Source organism: Cryptomeria japonica, chromosome 11, assembly GCF_030272615.1.
Source record: "Cryptomeria japonica chromosome 11, Sugi_1.0, whole genome shotgun sequence".
NCBI classification, from domain to species: Eukaryota; Viridiplantae; Streptophyta; class Pinopsida; order Cupressales; family Cupressaceae; genus Cryptomeria; species Cryptomeria japonica.
In genome coordinates this window covers 719,050,154-719,077,456 of record NC_081415.1, presented here as the reverse complement: position 1 = coordinate 719,077,456, position 27,303 = coordinate 719,050,154, and the positions used below count along the sequence as shown (strand labels likewise).

General features: G+C 37.5%; 1 protein-coding gene across 4 annotated transcripts in view; it reads right to left on the bottom strand.

The window, feature by feature from the left end:
* The window catches only part of LOC131061290 (bifunctional protein FolD 2), a 66,482-nt gene extending 52,776 nt beyond the window's left edge, over positions 1 to 13,706 (bottom strand). Inside the window, exons 1-2 of one of the 4 annotated variants that reach the window (XM_057994891.2) lie at positions 13,599 to 13,706; positions 9,581 to 9,881 (exon numbers count right to left, since the gene is read on the bottom strand). In XM_057994891.2, coding sequence (XP_057850874.2) covers positions 9,581 to 9,807 — 227 coding nt within the window. In that variant the 5' untranslated portion in view covers positions 9,808 to 9,881; positions 13,599 to 13,706. The other 3 variants (XM_057994890.2, XM_057994889.2, XM_057994893.2) reach the window with 3 other exon arrangements.
* Between the last annotated feature and the right edge of the window lie 13,597 nt (positions 13,707 to 27,303).

The window sequence follows — 27,303 nt, the reverse complement described above, 5'->3', positions numbered from 1 at the left end:
TAACATCATGTAAGCAAATCTAATCTAACTGAAGAGAGCAAGACCATGCAGATTGCTAAATAGAACAAGAATACACCATCAAAATCGAACAATGTATTAAGTTGGCTACTTCAACAATCCTGATGCAACAATCTCAGATAATAATCTCTCCTCCCTTTTACAAATGAGGGGGGTCACCCCTTTATATAGGCCTCAGGCCATGCAAACCCTAATTAGGGTTTCACCCTAGAAGATTCCCCACTCAAGATGCAACAAGGTGGGAATCAGCAATAAATACCCCATAAAGCCCATATACAATTATTCCATGAGCCCAAAATGGCGCCCACTAGTGCATTAAATGCACCCCTCTATACCGATCATGCCCAAAATACAATAAACATCCCCATGCAAGAAATAAATGCCCATCATTCTTCATGCGACAGCGACATGCACGAAGAATCTGTCATAGAATCATAAATAAGGCGGTTGCATGCAAGAAGATTCCTCATGCAACAGCGACATGCATTGACCGGACCACCACTTAGTCAAAATACCCCTAGCAGTAAATATGCCACCACTATTCAACTAAAAGATTCTCGTCCAAGATGGACGACCATTATCCCATTCATTTATGGCGTAGGCAATTAATATATTGACGACTGCTTCCATCTCTCCGATGGAGACACTTGGCACATTTTCAATATCGAATTCCATCAAGGCAATTTCTTCCTCGCTCTTGGAAAAGAAGCACTCCCATTCCATCATGATTTCCTGTGTCTTCTTCATTATACTGGAAAATGAAGAAACATTTGCAAAATGTTCCTTAGGGAATGAACCTACGAAGAAGAACTCGTGCAACTGAGATTTCTGGGAGTTCACTGTTATTCCACCATCATTGAGTTTCCTTACAAACAATGCCTCAATTGCACTGATGATTTCCTCCTGCACCCCTCTGATGGAATCTTTCAAAGTTAAGGACTCTACACTGAATTTATCAAAGGTGTTCTTTCTTGAGCAAACGGGGTAGAACCATCGAGGAAAGTCATAAGCTTCATTCTCTTATATTACTTTCCCATCAATTAGAATTTGCCTTGGAATCTTTGTCAAAGCCCTGAGCCGCGGAATGGTTAAGTCCTGGTATACATGCACATCTTCCCACAACCCTTCCGCTGTCTCCAATCTGCTTAAGAGGGCCACGAACTTTGAATGAAGTTGAGCCAGGTCTTCGATGAATTTTCCCGCTTCAGTGTGAACATCTTCTATCCATTCCCTGGAATTTTGTGCCATTGCTCTAATTACTTCCGCATCATCAACAACTTCCTTAGAAAGGGAAGGCGGAATGAATGAAGGACCTGCCTCCCTAAGTGGCCTTTTGAAACTTCTGATGTACTCGCATAGGGCTCTATTTTCTTCCCTTAGCCTCTTACACTTCAACTTTGATTTCAGCATCTTTTCCTTCATGGCTAAGGAAGATTCTTCAAAGTCTCCCATTACTTGACCTATGGAAGCATGGCCAAGATCAATTTGTCTAATAACATAACCTTCCTGCCTGATTTCGTTCCTGTCTTTATCCACTGCAGGTTCAGCAATGTGCAGGGTCCAGGATCCAAACTCATCCCTTACAACCTAAGAAAATTTCTGGGGAGCCTTCCTTTCTGCTGGTTGATCCATCTTTTTCAACAATTCTTCTAACTCCCAGGCTGGATCAATTTCCTTTTCTGGTTCCTTTCTCAGCCGTCCTATCAACCAACCTAGAGTGGGAATGGAGTGACTATGAACTTCCACGTGTTCCTGCTCCTGTGATTCTTCTTCCATTTCGCCAAGGATGACTTCCATGAAGCTATCCTGACAAGTCTCTTCCTAGTGTGGGGGACTTTCTTGTCTTTGACTTTTTGACTGATTGGGTCCAGGTGAAGCATTGATGCTGAGTATATCTGGTGTCGGAGTGTTTTCTGGAGGTGGACCTGCTAGATGTGCAAACATCTCTACCTCTTGTACACTCGAGGAACTCGCCGGTGAATGCTCCCTCTCTATCCTTGCTCTCTTTTGTGGAGGTTCTTCCTGTTGGACTTCTTGTTGAACCTCCTGTGGAACTTCCTGCTGAATATCCTTCTCTCTTGTCGTCCATGGTCTTTTCGGAGCATTTTTCCCTTTATCAATCCGTACTTCCCCTCCTACCTAGGCTTGTGAAGAGCCTTTGGTTGCTTCACTGTGGGAATCTAGACTTCCCATTAGCTGATATGTCAAAAGAACATTTCCTTCCGCCAACTTCCTTATCTACCACTCAACCCAGTGCCTGGTGAATTTCAACACTGGTCTGGCCAGAACATTCAAATCATCAATTTCGGGCTCTGACCAATCTGGCAACTGAATGGGTTGATCTTTTTCTTTCTCAAATTCAGGTTGCACCAAATCTGAATCCTCCTTCACCTGATTCGGCACCTGGTAAATTTCACTTATCCTGATGGTGTCAAGGGGCAATCTGGAATGCATTTTCTTCCGGACCTCAAGGTCATCCTCGGCACCTGCCCAATAATCTTCTAAGTGAAAGTTGTGTATGAATTTTACACCAGCAACCTTCCTAATTTGGCGGTAAGGATTATACTAGGCTCTAGATAAATAAAATGGCAGCCGATAGAATGCCAATTCCCCTGCTGCACTCTCAGCGACCTCCAAGCCTGGGCATATTTCCATGAAGTCACCTAGGACAACTGGGAATTCAATTGATTGCTTCTTCTTCTTCTTCTGTAATTGACCATAAGTTGTTAACTCTCTCATGAGCTCCAGCAATATGAGCTTGTCTGATGGATACCTCGGCAACTTGTATGACTGGAATGAAAATCCTTGCGTCCTGATGTAGGTGAATTTCGAAAATTGTAAGAAAGTGGCTCCATACTTCTGGACCAAGGCACTTGCTTGCGGCAACACCCTTACGTGCAACTTCTTCTGCATAAGCCGTGTCAAGGACATGGTGAAGGTGTCATTCGCCAACGTGTAAGAACTAACATTGTGAAGATGTGGCTGGGGATAACACTCATGCACTTTCAGCTGTGCTAGTCCGCAACCCATGATTCCACTTGCTGGCAGACCATCAAATTCTCCCCTTCGCACAAGCATATAGATTAGGTAGGAGCTCATGAAGAAGGACTGAGACTTTCTTTCTTTTAAGCTTTTCAGCTATTCGTGCAAGTAATGACTAATCAATCTGGCCCAGTCAACTAGTCCATTTGCATTCATGATCTTGCCTATGTAGAAGAACATCCATGTTTCAAAGTTCAACGAATGTGAACACCCCATTACTCTGCTCAGCATCTTTATCAAATCCACATACTCCTGCTTGAACTCAAAGATAGTGAGAGTCTTTGGCGTCTTGAAGGCATGCATCCTAGGCTTCAGCAACCACTGTTTATTAATCAAATCAGCACACCTGGCAAGACCTGCTTCATATACTACCTTAGCTCCGCTGCTGGTCCTGTATGTCATGGAATAGTGTGAAGGAATTCCAAAAGCCTCACCAATTGACTCCAGGGTCAATGTTGCCAACAACTTACCATCTGACGTTGAAATTGTCTTCCGCTCCAGATTATAATGCTCTACACACTCCAGAATCAAGTCCGAACACTAAATAGCAGGAGGAAAACTAGCTGCCGCGACAATTCCGCTCTTGACAATTTTGACAGCTGTTGGTGATGGACTATGCCCTGTTGTCCCGAACATTCTGATCTTGAATGCAGCCAGATTGAATGTGCCCAAATTGGTATCGTTGATTTCCTCCCATCTGGAATTCATCTAGGAACGAGGAAGGAAACCTTTCATCTCTGGCTTGATCAATGCCTGCCTGGAAAGGGTAGCTGCCTTGCTTGATTCTGCCATCCTGAAAAGCACCTTGGAAATGATGAAAACAAAGACTAGGTATGACCTCTCTTCACTTCTCCAATTCCTCTTTCCTGAATCCTGCACGTGAGAAATGAAATGCCTCTCCATGCTTATATAGAATCCTTCAAATCGTACTGCTAAGTTAGGAGGCATCAATTTAGCAATTGAATTTATGATGTGTCATACTTTCCCAATCACTACACCATGCAAAAGAAACTTCCCTTGTGAGTGAGTTCGAATTTAGAAGTTTCATTAAATGCACTGTTATGCGTCATACTTGGAAGATTCTCTTTGCCAACTCATTAACTTCCACTCTTTCAAATTTCGGAGGGAAATTGAAAGATTCTTTAAGATTTGCTTGATTTTCATTCTAACTTGTTGTCTTCTGCTTCTGAAGGAATTTTCACGCCCTTTTCAACATCCCCTAATTTTTAGGGATCCTCCTAAAATTTAGGAGCCAGGTTCATTTGATAGAGAAATTCCCCACAATGCCAAATCTATAAATTTGTCCACATTCTGATAAGATTCAGTGTAAATCGAAAATTCAAAAATTTTCCCAAGGGGATTTTTACTTTTCATTCCTCCTTGACCCCTAGACTTTCATGCCTTAGACAAATTTTCGATTTTCAGGATTAAGCATGGAATTCACTATGTCCTGGAATTTGATCATTTTTCACGCCTTAATCATTTAGGAGCACATCTTTGGGCATGGGCGTGGATTCCACTTGGGAAGGAAATTTTATGCTTTTCATATTTTCCATGACTACCTCAGTCTGGCGCCTTCTTCATGCCTTACGCGCTATTTTACCTAAGGCAAAAAATTCACAAAACAATTTAAATTCTCGAAGCACCCCTCAATTTGGCGCTTTCCATTAGACTAGGGCGCTATTTCCATGTGCAGAGGAATTCTCACTTTGTTTGGAATCTTCCATCACTCCCTAGGTTTGGCACCTTTACCATGCCTTGGGCGGAATTCACAACTTTGTCCACTTTCCATGATACTTCACTTTTGGCGCCTTCCTGAGGAGTAGGGCGGGATTTTGCCTTGGAGGAGGAATTTATGAGTTTTTGATCGTTCCGTGACACATCAACTTTAGCGCCCAATGACTTTCTTGGGCACTATTTTGACCAAGGCAAGGATTTCTTGACTTTTCATGAATTCCATAGCAGGGTGGTTTTGGCACCCTATTACTTTCTAGGGCGGAATTTTGACTTAGGCTTGGAATTCAATGCATTTTGATCTTTCCATGACCCCTCCATTTTGGCGCCCTGTTGAGTGTTTGGGCGGAATTCTTGCTTGTGGAGAAATTTCATTGAATGTTGAATCCTTCATGACCCCTCCATTTTGGTGCCCTACAGAGTGTTTGGGTGGAATTCTTGCTTGTGGAGGAATTTCATTGAATGTTGAATCCTCCATGACCCCTCCATTTTGGCGCCCTGCTGAATGTTTGGGCGGAATTTTGCCTTAGAGGAAAAATTTATGAGTTCTTTGTGAATTCCAGGGCATATCAACTTTAGCACCCAGTTCCCATTTCATGGTACTATTTCTTCACTTCCATGGATTCTTGCAATTTTCAACCTCTCCCTGCATGCTTCATTTTGGCACCTGTCCTTGGCCTGGGGTGGATTTTTACTGTGAAGGAGGAATCCATCTTTTCATGCTTCTTCCGGGCTTGGATGGATTTTGAGCCTCTTTCGGATCGGGCCACCATATAAGAACTTGGGGCAATTTCCCAGACTTAGACAAATTTCTCAAGCTTTCCATTTCAGGAATGGCTTCCAGCACTTAACAATTTTCTGACTCCCCTGTCTGCTTTCTGACTTTCCGAAATTAGAAGTAGTCGCAAATGCTTGATCTTTGTCACCTTGCCCGAATGGTCCTGTCAGAACAAACTTTCCAAAAATAGAAACCTTTAAAATGTCAGCGTTAGATCCCTAGACAGGACACGGGAATGACTTACTATAAATAGAAACTTACTAAAAATAGAAATTACTAAAAATAGTAAGTTTAATTTTTGGCAAAATGATGACATTCCGGGACTCAGTAAAATCCCTAAAAAATAGAAAGTTGCTCCGTTTTGGCTCAAATTTTACCGGGAGGTTCCTTGAAGGGTCCAATTGTATGTTTAGTTTCTTCAAAGCTCTAATAGAAACCCCTAAAATCTAGGATTAAGGGCAGAAACCCTAAAATTGACAAAACAGGCCCTAGACTTTACCAAATTCGCTCAAACGAAAAGTAGACTAAATAAAAATGACCCTCGAACACTTGCAAAGTGGAGAGACTAACGAGATTGCCACCAAAACCCACAAAAACAAAGACCAAATAACCAAAAAGAGCCTAAAAGGTAGGGGGTCCCTATCTGGGATGGGGTGATGTGTGATTAGGTCACAAAATATACCTCATTGAAATCCAATCAAAGGGGTTCCACTTTTTCGCAATGCATTGTACGAAGGATTCAAATAGTACTATTCAAGCAAGAAAGCAATAGAGAAATGTTTTGGATGTGTGTTCAATTCATCTCAAGTGTTACTGTTAATATTCTTATGTCCTATCAATGATAACCATTTGCGATCCTTTAACATTGCATGTGAAGAAGATTATCATTTCAAGTTTTCGTATCTTAAGGGGTCTCAATCAGGATCTAATTGGTAAATGATATCTCTATTCTATTTCTTACTTGGGATTGCGATTTTAGGCCATAAACTAGGGCATTTACAAAAGGGAACATGACATAATGCATACCAATGCCAAAGGTTCTTGGTAGCCTCAGAAAACACCATATCAATGTTTTTTGGTGCCACCAAGATCAATATTCTACCTTCACTTGATAGCAACCCAACAGTTCCTAGTGCACAAAAGAATCTTGGAAGCTTTACTTCACTGCACTTTATTGAGAGTGCATCAAATCTCATGTGGCACATCCTTGGATTTGCCATGATCTCACCTATATTTTAATTCTCCATACGTAATACCACTAAGCACCAACAACATCCATGTTCCTGTTCATTATGGGGCAGAGCCCCTATATGACCTGCGGAGTAGAATCAACCTTTCCATTTCAAAGCTGTTCACCAATAATCTACAGAAGGTGAAAAGTCATTAGTGGTGAGCAAGCATTTTGTCTTCTATAGCAGTTCTTTCCTTTTTGCAACGTTGTATGAATGTGTGTACATATGTAAGCTGTTACATATCAAGAGATAGATGAAGATAGAGAAGGATAGACAGTTATTCACCTCTTTTGAGAGAGGACCGCAAGAAACAAAACATATTTACAATTCTGTTTTTCCTATGCATCACTTTTAGCAGTTGCTTTAATTTCTGGTTTCTCATATAGATTTTGCTTCTCCATATATAACTTCTGAGTTCAAGCAATTTAGATTGTTTCCAGTTGAATATCTCCTAGGATCAGGATCACATTTTCCAATTATATATCTGCTTCTACTCTAATGCAAACACTTTTTTAATTTTTAAGTCTATTAGAAATGTAGGTAGACATTTGGGTTCACAAACTAATTTTCCAACATTAATTTCAAAATTCTTACCAACATCAAATTTTCTTGGTGGCCATCACAACTACTATTACTGTTGCAGTTTAACCACTATGTTTTACTTCATTAGTTTCATGGGAAATAGATGTACAAGCACCGTCTACTAGCTCATTTCAAATTGCTTTTGCTTTGCCTCCCACTCAATGCTTCAACGATATCTTTTGGGGTTTTGGAACAACCAGTTCAATATTGGGAGCCTTCTTTTCAAGAACACGATGCTGCAACCAGCATTTGGTACAATGAAATATTTAATAAACCACTTCTTACTAGAGGAAGTTGCCATGCTACTTCTGTCTACATTCATCATATCACAATGTCATATTTTGCATTCAATCTTAGTGTGGTTCATTGTAAGGGACAATATTACTTATTGATTGGTAGGGAAAGTCTCTTGTTGTACTTCCTATCCATTATTCATGTTATTATATCTTAAACCATAGAACATTAGAAACTTTGTGCACATAACACTAACTTAACTGGGTCAATTGAGTTACATTTTTGGTATGTTTGTAAGAGGCTTGCTCTAGCAAAGTCTTACTAGGATAGAACTATTTCTGAGGGTCTCATGTCATACATAATCATTTTGTGGAGCGCTTGTATTTCCCTAATGGTAATCATGGAGTTAATCCCTCAAAGATGGTTGAATGGTGAAACCTTACCCAAGGGTGACATTACTATTTCACCTTTCATCTCTCATAGTAGATCACTTGACAATTATCTTCTATTCTTCTATCGTGCTTGTATATTTTTTCTATGGGCTAAGGTATTATCAGATCTATGTTGTTTTTCAATCTATTTGCGTTTTGAGTTCATAAGATGATATCAAAACATTTTTGGCAATTTATGTTTATAGCAATATTTAAAGAGTTTTTGACCTTCACGTTTCCATTAGATCTTCAATAAAGTGAAGGGGTAACATGTGGCATTATCTCCTTGTAAATTAGAAGAACTACGGGCACATGTAAGCTTGCAAGGTATCCATACACTAAAGGTCATATGAGAAAACACTAACCAAATACAACAGTCACTAGACACAAATTTGTCCATAAAAGTATTGAGGATCCAATGTTGACAGAACATAATATTATTCCTACAAACACAAAACACACGATCTCTGACTTTCACCATAAAGCCAGGTGAATGGAAGTGTAAATATAGGAAAAAAATCCCTTAACCTAAATTCCTAGTGGATTGACCTGCCCAAGAATACAGCTCCTTCATTGGATATAAATCCTGACATAAGTGATTGAATATAACCGGAGCAATTTAGGTTGTTACAACTTAGAATTGTTATATTGTTGCCATTCGAGTTCAAGCAATTTAGAATTGCTGTCATTTGTATTGTTATATCCAAATTATTAATTGAAATTTGAAATTATCCCCACCCAAATCAATTTAGACTGTTGTCATTTGTATTGTGTATCCAAATTATTAATTGAAACAATCTACACCCAGAGCAATTCAGATTGTTTCATATAACGCATCCCCACATCCACCCATCCTGGAAACTCAGAAAAATAGCAAAATTAACAGACATCACATAGATAACAACCATAGGCAAAAGATGAATCAAAAGACATGGTAGCGAAATGAGAGGGGGAGGATGCTACTGCATGGATCCCTAATTCCAAAACCTGAGATAAAAGGGTTGAATTTATCCATACCTAATACACCATTGGAATGGAGTATTGGAATGCTTTTAAAGAGGCACCATAGCTTTTTCCTTCATCCGCTATCTTCTTGTTCACATCCATCCTTATCAAACCACACCAAATCCAATCCATCTATCTTGAGGATGTTGGTAAATCAGCTTGAGGGTGTAGATGGGTTGAAAAGGCTCTTAGGCGATAAAAATTTAAGGGATACAAAATTGTTTAAAAGGGCTGTAAAGTTCCCTGTGGTCTACACTCTAACCTTAAAAAACTGTTGCCTTCTAATGTTATATGTATGCATGAATGCATATATATATGTCTATGTATATACAAATATACATATCTATGTATGTGTGTGTATGTATATCAGTATATGTATGTGTCTGTATATAGAAAGAGAGTTAATATTTCAAGCTCAGAAAAAAATATGGTACCAAACCCTTGTCTACATAAGAAGGGGACAATAAAGGTAAATACAGTTAGCTACTGTTTGCATGCAAGACAGGAGGAAGCTGTGGACTCACATATCAGGACTATTCCATTCCAGAAAGGGTGCACAACCTGTTTTCTCAGAAGTTGTAGCTGTTCCTCTGCTTCCCCATCTGACCCTGCTGATAGGAGAATGAGAGGGTAAAATCTGCTTGAGTGTTGCTGTAGGAAGAAAAGGTGGTGCCATCAGGAATGCAGTAGCATTCCGTAAGAGCACTCTCATTGCTGCAGCTGCTGATCTCCTCCACAATGGAAAGTGCATCCAGTCTAAACACTATCTTAGCTTAAAAAGCAAGTTGTCCATACTCTATCATGATAGCATCCACCGCTCCAAACCTACATCAAACAAAAATATATCTTCATGTGTCTAGAATACTGATGTAAATTCAACTGTTTTTAACAATTTTTAAAATCTATATGGAAAGTCTCATTTCAACATGTAATGCAGCTGAAAAAGCAGCTAAGCTTGTTAAGGCACTCTTTGAGACTAAGACAAATGTTTTCTTTTCATTTAAAATCGTGAGGTAAACAAAAAATCTCAGAAAGGTTTCCTTTTCATTGGAATCAAGTTTAGACAAGTCAATTGGTAAGAATTTAGGGTTTAAATTTGTGAGGCCTTACTAGCATGACAAATTTCATAACTTTTCTTTTGTCTGCCACCATTTCTAAAGCCCCTAATTGCATCACGACAAGCAGAAAAGCTAAAGTCAATTAATAAGGCCTAAGATTCAAACAGCCATAAATCGAGTTACAAGGTGCATCTAACCAATCCTGTTTGAATCTCGAACACCAATTTGTGTACATGGTTGTCTACAGAATTATTGTTGAAAATATGTCAGAATTTGTTATTACAAACATCACTCATAAAATGGCTCTTTAGGCCACAAATGCAGATGTATGATCCCCCTTTCTAATGAACTAAGACTCACAAAAGAATGTGAAAATATAAGGTGAAATATGTACAATTAAATCCAGTCTACACTTCTAATGCATAAACAATTGAAACATTTTGATTGTTCCAAAATTAGCATCTATTTCCAGCAATAAGTCTTCGCAAACTATAACACAAATCAAGATACTTTCTCAATCATTTAGGTTGTGTTTCATCTAAAAAACTAACGCCCTAGACAGGTGTCAAGAACATTCATTATAACTTTTTCATACTATCTGGAAGAAATTGGAACAGACTATGGCATTCACAAGTAAGAGAAACTATAGAGATCTTAGTTACCAACACACAACTCACTCGATTTCACTTTACCATTAGCATATCATGATTCCCCATACATATAAACTGGATGGAGATGCCGATTGGAAAGCAAAAGTATGTATTATCGAATAGTCATCCTATGAACTTGCTAGATTAAAGATCAACTATCCTTAAAATAAATTGATAGGGACTATCACACAAAAAATTTACTTCCGATAATATTAAAACAAGCTATATAAGTGTATAATTACCGAACAATTCATCTTTGCAAAATAGGCTACAACTGAATTCACATAGCATCTACTAGGCAAGAAATTTTCTACTAAGCACGACGCATCTAATGAGGTTTGTATCTCTGTTCGAGTTCTTTATAGACTGAAGCAGTTTACAGCGCAGAAAATATAGGCTTTGTTGCTTAGCTTCCAGCCATATATTGTTAGATGGATTGGTAATGTTTATTTACTTTTGAGCATGTTCTTGAGATCGAAAGCCTGAAGTGTCAAATTCGAACAATATAAGGAATTGAAAGCCCCACAAGGGGATTGGGGCTTTCAATTCCCATATGGAGATTGGCTTGGCCATGACCAAAAACTGGCCTTTTCCTTTTAGTATTTCAAATTACAGAGTAAGAAATTCGTTAAGAAATGCAGAGCAACAGCTCTTAACTTCAATCCAGCTGGTGGTGATTTTACATACAGCAGAAACCAAGGCAACAACCTTGCCTTATGAAATAATAGTCATAAAATTGAAATAATCTATTCAAAACAAGAGAAGCCAAAAGCAACTTCCTTATAGAAAATCTTATGCCACTGCCTTTTATTTGTAACATAGTTCAAAAACTCAGACTCGGTAAAAAGTTGGCAGCCTAACATTTGGACTTAGATTCGGGACTCAGCAAAATAAATACACAAACTAAACTTAAATAATGCAAATGATGCATAAAGAACAGATTTCCTATTTAGAATTTACATAAATCTATTTGACCATAATTAATTTACTCTCAGAAAACCACTGAAAATTTCATAAAAATAGGGGGGAAAAACACTGTTTATGTTATTTGAATACATTTGGTGCAGCCTAAAACAATATCTATGTTTTACTTTTAAAAAGTGGAGTGGAGATATGGGGTGGCAGCCCCCTGCACTGTCAAGGGACAGGTACCAGGGGAAGTACCAGAAATGTGTATCCTGTCACAATATAGGGCAGGGTCCAAGGGTGAAGCCCCTGCGACCAACTTCAAATTTTGGTCTTCAAAGCCATACGAATTTTCATAATTCATTCTCTTCTCTAATTCAGATTATTTTGATGATGGATCATAGAATCTATCCAAAACATTGATAAAAAATTGTTCGTGTGGTCAAATCCAGAAGTTATGAAATTCAATAACATGAACTATAAAAATTTATTATCTTTAATTTCATCAAATATGACGTTTTCTCTAATTTGCTTTTAACTAACCATTAATAATTCCTTTCAATCACTCGGCAATCAACTCATGCGGCTGAGACCCTAAAATGACAAAAAAGTCAGTGTTTTTATCAATAGTGAGCAAACTGTCTTGGTAGACAAGTCTGCAGAGAAATCTCGTGAGTTTCAAGCAAGTCTCGCCAAGAAATTCGCGAGTTTCTCTGCAGGAATTGGCTCATGAGTTACTAGCCAGGTTCGTGAGTTTGGCGAGAAGTCGCCAAGTTTGAAAAGTATGATTTGTAGCCATGTTCGCAAGTTTTTAAACCCAAAACAACGGCCTCGCAAAATAGAAGAATACCTATAAAAAGATAAAGTACCAGAGGCAACGACCTGACGGCAAATCTTGTGAATGTAGCCATATAATAAAGTATTATATTAGAGATAAGATGCAGTCTCATTCAGGAGGCTGCTGCTCCTATTTTAATGTGCAGGTGCTCCATAAAAGATTAAAATCCTGCATCCAAGCTTTTAAGAGTGGGGCTGAAGGATTATAGCGCCCAGTGAGATAAATTAGAAATTAGTAGTAACTTAATTGTAAGGACAACAGAAAAATCGCATTTGAGGTCTCTTCATTGAAAATGGGTTCCATGGAGTCGGCTACTGCTCCCACTCAAGTTGCGCATAAAACAGAAAAAAATTGTAACTGTAAATTTAAGAGTCCTTTTAATAAATCAAACCCCATGAAGGGAGCTACATTTTCTATTTATCCTGGGGAGTAATCCAATGAAAAGTTTCAGAATATGAAACACAGACGGCATAAATGCCCTACACAAAATGCCAAGGGGTCTGCCTAAAAATTTGCAGCACCCCTATATATGTATATCATCCTAAAAACTTCAATTTTAGGGATTAAAGATTTTCATTGCCTGGGATTCACTGTTTGTCTACAAATAGCTCCACAATTTCCTGAGCAGCACCCGGCATTGCCTTAGAGCGACTACTTTTCACAGAGAAGAGTTTAAGCTACTAATAGGAATGGAAAGCAAAATGTTAAAAGAAGGTGCTTAGCTTGTTTCTTCGTTCCTGACAAATTGCAGACTAATTATGGTCTGCCCTTGCTGATACTGTTTGGTAAACAATTCTTCAATTTTCTGATAAAAATCTTTAAAAACAGCAACAGAGCCCAAAATTCCGTTCTCTAACGAGACCACAAAATTTTCTTTTTCTATAAACCCTGGGCAACATCCTCCATTATTTTCACGAATTTTTTCATGGCCTCAGAGAGAACGACATAATCTGATTTCTATCATCGAAAATTCAAAAATATTTAATGGAGAACCTTGGAAGTTACAGGTAGATATTCAAAATTATTCAGTACAAGTAGATATTCCAGATATTCTAAACAGAATAATATCTAAAGATTCTAAACAGAATACCTCCCAAATTGTGAAAGAATATCTAAAGATTCTAAACAGAATATCTAAAGATTCTAAACAGAATACCTCCCAAACTGTGAAAGAATATCTAAAGATTCTAAACAGAATCCTTCCCAAAGAAAGATAGAGCATTGTAAAAGGTCACCTTATCATTATGTAAGGCTTCAAATTTACGAATCTTATGGAATTAAAAAAAATATAAATTAAAATGGCTTGTGCTCTTCTTAAAATAGCACTAACCATATAAATCTAATTAAAATCTAATTTATCATAAAACTTTATCTTTGAGAATCCTCATATTAATTATAATCTTAATTAACCATAATCATTATCTTAATTGAATCATAATCATTACTTTAATTGAAATGTAATCTTAACGGAATCTAAACCTTAACTCTAATACTAATTTTGGTTATAATCTTAATCCTACTTAAACCATAACCCTAATAACCTCAATAATAACCTAACTCTAATGCTAATCCTAACCCTAACCCTAATTGAACCTTAACCAATCCTTAATACTAATTCAAACCCTAATACTAGTCACAAACCCTAACTGAACTCTAACCCTAAGCCTAATTGTAATCTAACTGTAATTTAATTCTAACAACACCTCTAATGCTAATATTAACCCCAACCTTTATAATAATTGAACCCTAACCCTAATTAAACCTTAACCTTAACGTAACCCTAATGCTAGCCATATTCCTAATTGAATCCTAACCCTAACCATAACCATAACATTTATCTTAATTTGAATCAAAATCTCAATTAAACCATGATTGAATCATAACCCTACCCTAACCATAATTATAGCATAACAATAATTATACCCTAATTTCCACTAGCACTAAAACTAACCTTAACCCTAATTATATCTCTAACTCTAATCCTAACCTTAATTATATCTCTAACCCTATTACTAATACTAGCCTTAATATTAACACTTACCCTAACCCCAATTCTATCTCTAATTGTATTCCTAAGCCTAATCCTATTTATATAGATCTAATCCTAACTATTAACCTAATCTACCCTAGCCTTAACCCTAATCCTAATTGTAATCCTAACCCTACTCCTAACCTTAATTATATCTCTAATTCTAAGCCTAACACTTACTCTAACTCTAACCCTAACCTTAATCCTAACCTTATCTCCAACTCTAACTCTAATTATAATCCTAACCCCTATTCTATCTCTAATTATAATCGAACCCTAATCTTATCTCTAACCCTAACCTTATCCCCAACCCTAACTCTATTTGTAACCTTAACCATAACTCTAATTTTATCACTAACCTAGTTGTAATCCTATTTTTAACTATAACTCTAACCCATATTCAATCTCTAACCCTAGCCCTAACCTTAATCTTAATCTTAACCTTAACCTTAACGTTTACCCAACGCTAACTTTAATTCTAACCTTAACCCTAACCTTAGCACTATTTCTATCTCTACCCCTAACCATAATCCTAATCCTAATCCTACTCGTAATCCCAATCCTAATCATATTTCTAACCCTAACTCTGATTTTAACCTTGACTCTCACCTTGAACCTAGCCCTAATATTATCAATAATCATAAGTCAAGCCCTTACACCATCCCTAACTCTAACCATAACCATAACCCTATTGCTAACCCTAAACATAACCCTAGCCCTATCTCTATGTATAACCCTAACCCTAATCATAATCCTAATCCTAACCCTGACCATACCCCCAACCCTAACTCTAATTATAATCCTATTCCTAATCTAAACTCTAACCTTAACCCAAACCCTAACCCTAATTGTAATTCTATCTCCATCTACAACCCAAACCCTAACACAACCTTAATTTTACATTATACATTTCTAATCATTTTAAATTCAAAAGTTGGATTCCAATATTTTTCTTAAATTCATATTTATTATTTTGATTTTTATGGCTTCCTCCTTTGTAATTCTATTGTGTAATTTGTGAATTTTATTATCTTCTTGTTGCTTTCTTCTATATTTTTAGTTCCTGTCGATAGAGGATTACTAATGCATTCATTTGATGCATTCTATTTTTCAAGCTAGCCAATCATATGAAACTAAATTTTAAAATATTTGTTTACACTTCTATAGTTCCAATTTTGGTATATTTCTTTACAATTTGAATAATATTATGTATCTCTTTTCTTATTGGTCTATTCTACAAACAATCATTGCAAAAAATGTATTTGCCTTAGTTAAATAGCCAATATTATTTACAACCATCCAAAACGACAATAAATTTTTGGTCTCCTTCGTAATGATAAATGATCCTTGAGATTCAGTGAAATTCGACAAAACCTAAGTAAAATATTATGTGGTAGGATGTGTATACAATGGAATTGGGATTTCAAATATTGTAAAACCAAATAAGATTCAACCACGTATAACCCTAGTTCTACAATGAAATACACCATACACTAATGAATAACCTAAGAACATGCAAACCAACAAATATGAAAGAGTATACCATTCACGTGCTCATTAAGGTTCGATCTTCATCATTTCCTATCTCCATTGACCATGCTTGATATTATGGTTGCTCTCATATTTTATGTGTGCACAAGAGCTCAATAAAGAATAGATTGTGGTTGTGTAGACGCTTGATTCATTGATTGAATTCTATTTCATTAATTCATTCATTAGAGATGGATAAGGAAAAAGGATCCTCTTTTATAGAGAGCACCCTAAAAATGAAGGATTGAGATTAAGAGGTGAAAGGATAAATAGTCGGCTCAAATTAGAGGATAGGTATAGGAAATAAGAAAATATTAGAGAGGTGGTTAGAGGTAAATTAAGATATGAATGACAAGTGTCGTGGAGGGAAAAAGCTAACAAAAAAATAAATAGATAAAAAATTATTTAATTAATAGAAGAGGTGGGGCCAATTAAATAAATAAAATATTTATTTAATTTAAGGAAAGGATAATTTAAATAAAAAATATATTGATTTAAATTGGGAAAGATAAGAAGAGGGTTGGTGAATTAATTAAATAAATAAATATCTATTTAATTAATAAAAGGATTAAGATAAATAATTAAATAAATAAAATATTTATTTAATTAGGTTAGGACAATTTTAGGTGTCTACATTTTACCCCTCTTTGAGACAGTGCAATTTATCATGTTGTTTCAAAGAAAAAAAAAAGCATTGGTAGAATAAGTTACCCCCGATAAGCAAGATGGCATGCCCCCTTGAGAGATTGGATGAAAATGAAGGTTAAAAGGGCTAAAGACAGGTGAAAATGGGGTCTCGAGAGATCAAGGCAACCACAAAGAGTCACCACGAGCAACTAGGACTAGCACAGTCCCTATAAATAGAAGTTAGGAAGAGGGATCACCTCATTTGCATCCATCACTTTCATTATTGACAGCTCGCAGAGCAAAGGAGAGCTTAAGAGCACAGTAAAGAAACTATGATAGAGAGATTCCACAGATTCAAGCACGTTCGACAACACAAGTGGCGTGAGGAGTATGACGAGTCAATATACCCTATCATACTTTTAATTTCATCTTTTAAAGCATCATTAATAGGGCTAGATTGCATGTGCCAAAAACGTGGTAGTTAGGAAATTTTCAAAATCGTGTATACGTTGCATATTAGCACGTCTAGGTTGCATCTTAGTGCGTATAGGGTATTAGCATGTCCATGGTCCAAGAAACTGCATCTATGGTTTGCAAAAGTGCATTTGTGATAAAAGTGTTTAGAGTCAATGTCGGCGTGTCTATGATGAACAATAGCGCATATATGGTCAAAGTGTGTATATGGCAGTTATAAATGCATCTGTGATTTCTTAGCATATCTGTGACAAACATAAGCGCTTATAGGGTAGAAGTGTGTTTTTACACTGTAAAACTATGTATAGGGATTATTAGCACATCTATGATAAACATAAGCGCATTTGTGGTCCCGATAAAGGCAAAATACATTGTCACTGTGATAAATAGGAACAACCAATAGGATAAGTCATCGAATTTATGAAATCCAGTGAGTGACCTAGCAAGGTAGGTTGCAAAGCGGCTGATGAAGTTGATAAAGCTCAAGAAAAACTAACAAGATTTTGACGCTAACACAGATGCACTTGTGATTGCACGTTGACTTAGCCCCTCTAGATTCGCAAGAGAGGTTTTCGCAGACATATTGACTGAGGCTACAACTAGATGAGCGTGACCATGTGATGCTGAGAGTGACCATGTGATGCTGAGAGTGACCATGCGACGCTGAGAGTACTAGGATTGTGGCATGCTACCTTTATGCCCGAGATTTCGAAGAATCTCAGTTTGCTATTTGTGCTGGTTGGCCGGTGGTATAGTGAGCACTGCACTTTTCGCTTGCCTATCGGGGAGATGTCTATGACACTAGAGGATGTCTACTACATTCTACACATTCTCATCTAGGAGGAGATAGTGGTCTACGACCAAGAAGAAGGAGATATGAAGGCTATGCATTGTGTGTTTGACTATTAGGATATGGAGGTCTGCGACAGTTATATTAGCAAGGATAAGATGTATGAGGTGGGATTGGTTAGGTTATCTTGGGCAGCAGTTGTCGATAGGGTGATTAGCTCAGTTACATCTATCCAAACTGCATGACGCACAGGATGTCTATTGGTTGGGGTCGGGCGATGGACATGATGCTCTCTCATGAGACTCAATTTGATTGGGGACCATGCATGTTGGCTCATTTGTATAATGATTTCCACCAGTTTGTCCACTTGGGTGGTTGTGGGATATCTATAGGTGTGACATTACTTTAGAAATGGGCTTAAAAGCATATTGCAATGACTATGCCAATAAGTTACAGAGGACGTGGGCCTAGCCAACCCTATGTACATATGTATAGCATGATCATATCCTAGCCTTGACGTGGGAAGATGGACTACTGGAGGTGGGTGATAGGTGATATTGACACAATCATTTAGTGGCCTTATTTGGATTGTGAACCTTGGGAAGAGGACAATACAGAGCTCCCGTACCATTTTCAAACCAAGTCTCTTATTGGCAGAACAACATATATCATTAAGAGCCATCTACTAGACAGGGTGTCTTGACAGTTTGGTTGGGTACAAGATCGGCCTATTGGATCTACAGAGTTTGAGCATACTAGATGGGAGATTCCTCAATGGGGATCGTGTTTATCCTATGAGGTTGTTGTGGCCAAGTTTCAGACATTGACTCTTGTGGCATGGCACCTGAGGTTAGATGTTGTGGATGTTCAGATGACACTAGATTATGAGGCCTACTTCTAAGTGAATCCCTTCCCACAGTTGACAGGTATTGGCGAGTCGATGCTTAGGATCAAGGATGATATAGATGGAGAGAGACCAGCCCACCAACAGAGGAGGAGATGGAAAGGCAATGGCTTAGAGGGAGATGATGAAGGAGATGGAGGGAGGGGTGGATGACCACCTGGCCACCACAGGGGAGAGGGGGCAAGATACAGATTCTTGGGATACAAATGCCACCTATACAACCATAGGGATAGGATGTCCCTCTCTAAGTTGAGGGAAAGGGAGGATAGGTAGGAGGAGAGGGATGGGAGTGGGAGGGTAGATATGAGCAACCTGAAGGAGGAGGTGGTTGGGATGAGCCAGCTCATTTTGGAGCCATGAGATCCCAGTTGTGGATTTTGGAGGACCAATTACAATTCTAAGCAGGGAAGATTGCATCACTTTGGGAGCAGGTTCAGATGGTGACAGTTGAGAGAGACGTAGCTATAGAGAGATACAAGAGAGAAAAGATTGCTATAGAGAGTGCTCAAGTTATTGGTTGAGGCGATATTGCCTCTGGTATGGATTGCATCTTTCAATCCACACAAGAGATAGCATACTAGCAGAACCTATATGATTATGTCGTGCCATCAAGCTAGAGGACAAGTAGTTTTTGTTGGCAACAACAAGAAGGAAAACTGAGAGGGGGGTGAATTAGTTTTCACTGGATTAAAACAATTAAGCACATTCTCATATCTGATCAACTGCAGCAAAAAGAAAGATAACAGCAATAACAACAACACACATAACACCAATATTTTTTATGCGGAAAAGTCGGTTAAGAGAAAAACCATAGTGGGAACCTACCCACAATGAAATAATACTTTGCAGTAGTATGTGTAAATATTATAATGGGGCACATGCATTCAGGCACACTGCCTAGAGATCACTGCTAAAATTACAATGACCCAGAAGGCTCCAAACCTCGTGGAATGTTCACTACCTTACAAAATGATTTGGACTACAATCCGGAAAGAGTGAAATTCAAAAATAGCATCTGCTAATGCCTAATGACAGTTCTAGTTAATCTCAAATGTTTGCTCTTCACCAATCTCTACTCTACACACCACACCGAAAGATGAATTCACTTGTTCGCACATACACCACTCTCTGATAATGCAAACTTAGCACCATAACCCAAATTATATGAATATGACACCCATTTATATAGATCATCAACCTTGACTACAAGGTCGGCCAAACCCATAACACCTAATTACAAAATTACATCAAACGATACATAAATCAACCACCAGACCAATATAATGACATAGATAGCATAACATGAACCTAAATCAAATCTCCAAATGCTCATCACCATCAAAAATCTCGCCGAAACCAACCGCAACACGTTACACCACCAAAATATTGCATAACACGAAGAATGTCACCAGATCATGAAAATCATCAAAAACTTGCACAATAATCAATGCAAAACACCAAGACAAATAGGACATGATTAGGAAACACCAACAAGCACATTAGAACCATCTGCAATAGCTGCACCAGCACCACTTATGCAAATCTCCATCGATCAACATGCTAATGTTCAAGAACACTCAACAACATCAACTCGAATAAGAAAGATAGCTTTTGGAGCACCAAATCACGAACCACTTGAAATGAAGATACATATGAACATCAAAAATATTCTCCCAAATCCACAACATAGGATATAATCATATTGGAGCTCACCGGATCAAAAACCAAACTTTGCCAGCCACTGAACAGAAAGACCAAAACCTCAAATGCAATCACCGAATCAAGTGATATGATCAAGAAGACTTTCAGATCATTGAAACCAATTCTCTGCAATACCAAGACACGGGAATATGTTGGCATCAATGACAACAACATATCCTAGCAACAAAAATATCCAACAATCTCCCCCTTTGGCATTGATGGCAACATATGAATGTGAAAAACAATCAATGCAAATGAATGAATCAACATCACCAAAATTCAACAGGCTCCCCCTAAGATCATGCACACAAAGCTTCGAATATAAAATGGTTTTTCACATGCTTCTCTCCCCCTTTGACAACAATGCCAAAGAAAAAAATTGATTAAGCTTCTCTCCTCCAAACAACATAGTCACAACTTTGAAACAACTCACTAACTACTCCAACAAAGTAGCAACATCAACTCATCAACCCGGACAAAAAAATAACACTTTAAAATCCACCAGATTCATCCATCTCAATGCACCTAGTTTTCATCGGGAGGGGCAGAGACCCCTAACTTGTCTCTCAAATGCACAAATGTATCTTCAGTCAAAGGCTTAGTGAAAATATCTACAATCTGATCTTTTGTAGATACATACTCCAGTTTTACTTCTTCATCACTAACTTTCTCCTCAAGAAATGATACTTAATTGATATATGCTTAGTTTTAGAACGCAGTATCAGATTCTTGGAAATATTAATAGCACTTGAATTGTCACAGTAAATAACAGTAGGTTCATCATACACAACACTAATATCTCTCAGCATCTGTTTCATCCAAACTACCTAAGTGCAATTTGTAGTAGCAACAATGTATTCAGCTTCAGTAGTAGATAGAGATATTCCATCTTGTTTTAAGCTCACCCATGAAACCAACTTCTTCCCCAAAAAGAAAGCTCCATCGATAGTGCTCTTCTAGTCATCTACATCACCTACCCAATCAACATCAGTATAGGCACAAAGCATAAAATCATGATTCTTTGGATACCATAGCCCATAGTCAGCAGTTCCCTTCAAGTATCTAAAAATTCTTTTAATAGTGGTAACACGAATTTCTTTAGGATCAACTTGAAATCTGGTACAAAGACACGCAACATGCATAATATTTGGTCTAGTATGAGTTAGGTACAACAATCCACCAACCATAGATCTATAGAAGGTTTGATTCACTTTCTTAGATTCATCATTCTTAGATAATTTGCATCAAATCACCATAGGAGTTCCAAAAGGTTTAGAATCATCTAACACAAATTTATTTAATAGTTCCTTCACATACTTAGATTGAGAAATGAAAATACCTTTACCGGTCTAAGTAATTTGCAATCCTAAGAAGAATTTCATCTCACCTATCATAGACATCTCAAATTCCTTTTGCATATCATCAGCAAACTTCATACTCAAATCATCATCTCCTCCAAAAATAATGTCATCCACAAATACTTCAACAATCAAAATGTTATCGTTCTCAACCTCAAAGTATAAGTTACTGTCAGCAGTACCTTTACAAAATCCTAACTTCATCAAATACTTATCTAATCTTGCATACCAGGCTCTAGGGTCTTGCTTCAATCCATACAGTTCTTTCTTCAATCTGCATATCATGCCTCCTTCATTTGATAAAGAAAATCCTTCTGGTTGCTTAATGTAGACTTCATCCTCAAGATCACCATTCAAAAAGGCTCACTTGACATTCATCTGTTAAACCTTTAAATTTTTATAAGAAGCAATCTAACAACTTTAATTCTAGCTACAGGAGCAAAAGTTTCTTTATAATCAATACCTTCCATCTGATAGCATCCCTTACATACCAATCTTGCTTTGTTTCTCACCACTTCACCGGCTTCATTCAATTTATTCTGAAACACCAGTCCCAATCACATTTTTGTCCTTAGATCTCGGAACAAGCTCCCAAGTGTAATATCCTAAAATTGCACCCCTTGCAATTTTTGATAACATTTGGGTCTTCGCCTTAGTGTTTGCGCCCCTCGGCCTGATCAGAGACCTGAATATGCTCATGCACATCAAAAACACATTGCAATTCAACCCTGCACTCTGCCTACACCTTAATCCTACCCCCAAAATAGGGTAGGACCAGGGCATGGCACCCTGGGATCCCCTATTTGGGACCTATTTTGAGGCCCCTCCTTTGTGGTAATCTCAAATCAAAGCGGGGAAATCCCCCCTATGTCGGCCTAAGTCAAAAAATAAGTCAATTTAATCCACTGGCAAGTATATAAGAGGGATTCCCCCTCTCATTTGACATCTAACAAAATTCAATCCAGCATTTGAGCATTCAAGAGATCAAGCATTCAAGAGCAATTGAGCATTTTTAGTCTTCCTTCAAGCTTTGGAGCAACAATAGAGACCAGATTTCAAGCATTGAAGAGGAGATCAACATTCTACTTCACAAAACCCTAATTTCATGTGGAGGCAACCAAAACTTCACAAGGAGGTATAAGCACTTCAATTTTATTCAATTCAACATCCACTCAAAAAGGTGAATTTCTACTTTCAGTCATTTCATTCACATTATTTCAACCAGTTGGTTAACTCTAAAATCAGGGTTTGATTTGAAGACAAACCCCTATTTGTAACACATTTCCCTTTCTTTATGTGTGCAAGAAAAATGTGCGCAACTATACTTCTGGAATTAAGATTTATTCGCAGAGATGGAAAAACCCTTTTCGACGTGCGCAGAGTTTGAAGGACCAATAGGAGGGCGCCCCTATCCAGACACACGGTCCCTGCAACTTTTGCTAGATTTCGCAGAGCAGCTCCGAATCATCTCAAACTTCTCAGATCCAGGTGCACGGCTGAATCTCGAATCTATAGATCATTGTTTTTGCATACTTTGTCTCCATTTTCAACACTTTGTCTTAATTCAATCAATCAACTTACAAAAGAGGGTTAAATCCCTTCCAATCTACTTAGTATTCAATCCTTGCATCGTTTGGAATTGGATCTAGTAGATTCATCTCCCTTAGTTAAGTTTCCCATTTTCCTCTATGTCGAGAATTGGCTAAGGTTCCCAATTTTCCTTTTTACACCAAGTATTATTATTTTCAATCTGATTCAGCTCCTCCTCCATGAATTTTATCCAATTCTCATCCTTACATGCTTCAACAACATCTTTAGGTTCAATTTTAGAAATCAAACATATCTTTTCAGCAACAAGTCTTCTCCTATTCATCACACCCTTGTTCTTACCACTAATATTTTGATTCTCAGAGTGATTCAATTTCACATACCTCGAAGTCTTCAGATTATTCTGATTCTCAAGCTCTTGAAGTCCTTCACTAGCAGCAACAATATCTGGATCAATTGTCTCTACCAGATTAATCTACTTTAGGATTTCATTATGTGCAAGCTTAGAGACAATACCTCGTTCATCAATATCATATCCACATGCTCTAATATGCTTACCGAAACATTCATCAACTTTTTCATTTGCACTTTCTACTATCTTTTTCAACCTCTTATTGTAACACTGGTAGGCCTTTCTCTTAGTAGAATATCCCAAGAAGATTCCTTCATCACATCTTGCATCAAAGTTTCTTATATCCTCATCTCTTTTTATATAACATTTGCTTCCAAAAACTCTTAAATATCTAATAGTAGGAACATGACCAAACCATAGCTCATAAAAAGTCTTACTAGAATCACCTTTTATATGCACCCAGTTGAATGTGTAAACAACAATACTAACAACTTCCTTCCAAAAGGTTTGTGCAACATTTCCTTCAATCAGCATCATTATAGCAGCATCCAAGATTGTTTTATTCTTCCTTTCAACAACTCCATTTTGTTGAGGGGTTCTAGGAGTAGATAATTGTCTTCTAATTCTATTCTTCTCACAGAATGTATCAAACTCACCAGACATGAAATCTCCTCCTCTGTCAAATCTCAGACACTTCAACTTCAATCCTGTCTCAGTCTCCACCTTTTCTTTAAATATCTTGAATTTCTCCAATGCTTTTGATTTCTCCCTCAGAAAAGTCACCCACATCATTCTAGAATAATAATCAATTAGCAACATGAAATACCTATCACCCAACATGATTCTCACTTTAGTAGGACCACACAAGTCAATATGCACAAGATCTAACAGTCCATTTGATGTATACAGTTTTCTTTTAAATGATGTTCTTATTTGCTTCCCTAACTAACATTCTTTACATATCAGATTAGAGGGCTTCACAATCTTAGGCAAATCTCTAATAGCTTGAGTAGAGCTTATCCTTATCATGCAGTCAAAGTTAACATGACACATCCTCCTATGCCACAACCAACTTTCATCTATCTGAGCAATCAAACAACTTTTCTCACCAACATTCAAGTGAAAAATATTACCTTTAGTCTTGGTCCTTGTTGCAATCTCTACACCGGAGTCATTCAAAATCTTGCATTTACTGAGCTTAAATTGCAAATCATATCCCTTGTCAACCATATGTCCAACACTCAGAATATTACGCTTTAATCCTTCAACATATAAGACATCATCAATGTTATTCTTATTATCAAAAGATATAGAACCTCTACCACGAATCACACAAGCTTTATCATCTCCAAATCTCACTATACCACCATCATACCTTTCCATACTTAGAAATTTACTTTTATCACCTATCATATGATGTGAACAACCATTGTCAATTACCCATTCATCTTTCTCTTCAATCTTAGCAGCCAAAGATTTCTCCTCAATGATGTAGTTTGTAGGATTCACTAGTACTAGATCATCTTCTTTGATAGCAACAAACACAAACTCATCTCCTGAATTCCCATTGTCTGATTCTTCATTTGTCACACCTTCATCAACAACATAATAACATCTCTTTTGATTTATGTGCTTCTGGTAGGACTTGTAGGGCTTATCATGCTTCTCATATCTATCATGCTTGTCAAATCTCATGTCTTTCATGCTTATCATACCTAGACATTCTTTTTGGACACCTAGAGGCAAAATGTCCTATCTTATTACAAGAAAAACATTTCAAAGGTAACTTTCCATCATACTTACTGGCTCCCTTAGGCAATCTCCGAGCATTTAGTGCTTCAAGCTCATCCAACTCTCTCTCCTGCTCTTCCATCTCTCTTATCACTCTTTCATATCTTGAAACCCTAGAAGAACTTTCTCCCAAATCATACAGCTACTTCTTGGATACATAGACTTTAAATGCAGTCTCAAATTTATCATGTGATTCTCCAAATTCGCTTAACTCAAATGCAACAATCTTACCAACCAACATATCTCTTGTCAAATTAATCACACTTCAGATCTCATCAATAGCAGCAACCTTAGCTTTATAAGCAGAAGACAAAGATCTCAATACCTTATCAACAATCTCATCTTCCTCAAAAGTTCCACCAGCACATCTGATGTTCATAACAAGCTCATTCACCTTAGCCATAAAGGAATTTATGTTATCATCTTCTCCCATTTATAGTGTTTCATATTTTCCCTTCAAACTATGGAACTTAGCAACTTTAACTTGTGCATCTCCTTCATACAAGACCTCAAGCTTCTTCCATATCTCATGTGCAGTCTAAAGTTCCATCACATTAGTCATCTCTAAATTAGTCAAAGCACTCAACAACGCTTCCTTAGCCCTTATGTTATGTTCAACTTCCTTGATCTCATCAGCAGTAATCGGTCTATTCTTAGGAACATTGTAACCATTCTTTGTAATCTTCCAATAATCTTCACCAAGACACTTCAGATGAACTTCCATCCGGTCCTTCCAAATAGTATAATTACTTCCATCAAATCTAGGACTCTCCTTCTTAAACACATAGGTTTCCATCTCGGATCTCCTCAAGCGTTTAAGCTTCTTCCAGAGAATCTAGCTCTGACACCACTTGTTGGCAACAACAAGAAGGAAATTTGAGAGGGGGGTGAATTAGTTTTCACCAGATTAAAACAATTAGGCACAATCTCAGATTTGATCAACTGCAGCAAAAAGAAATATAACAACAATAATGGCAACACACATAACACCAATATTTTTTATGTGAAAAATCCGATTAAGGGAAAAAAACATGGTGGGAACCTACCCACAAAGAGGTAATACTCTACGGTAGTATGTGTAAATATTATAATGGGGAATGCACATGCATTCAGGCACACTGCCTAGAGCTCACTGCTAAAATTACAATGACCCTGAAGGCTCCAAACCTTAGGGAATGTTCACTACCTTACAAAATAATTTGGACTACAATCCAGAAAGAGTGAACTGCAAAAATAGCATTTGCTAATGCCTGATGACAGTTCCGGTTAAGGTCAAATGTCTTCTCTTCACCAATATTTTCTCTACACACCACACCGAAAGATGAATTCACTTGTTCGCACATACACCACTCTCTGATAATGCAGACTTCGCACCATAACCCAAATTACATGAATATTACACCCATTTATATAGATCATCAACCTTGACTACAAGGTCGGCCAAACCCATAACACCTAATTACAAAATTACAACACATGATACATAAATCAACCACCAGACTAATATAATGACATAGATAGCATAACATGGACCTAAATAAAAACTCCAAATGCTCGTCACCACTGGAAATCTCACCAAGACCAACCGCAACACGTTACACCATCAAAATACCGTATAACACAAATAATGTCACCGAATCATGAAAATCATCAAAAACTCGCACAATAATCAACACAAAACACCAAGACAA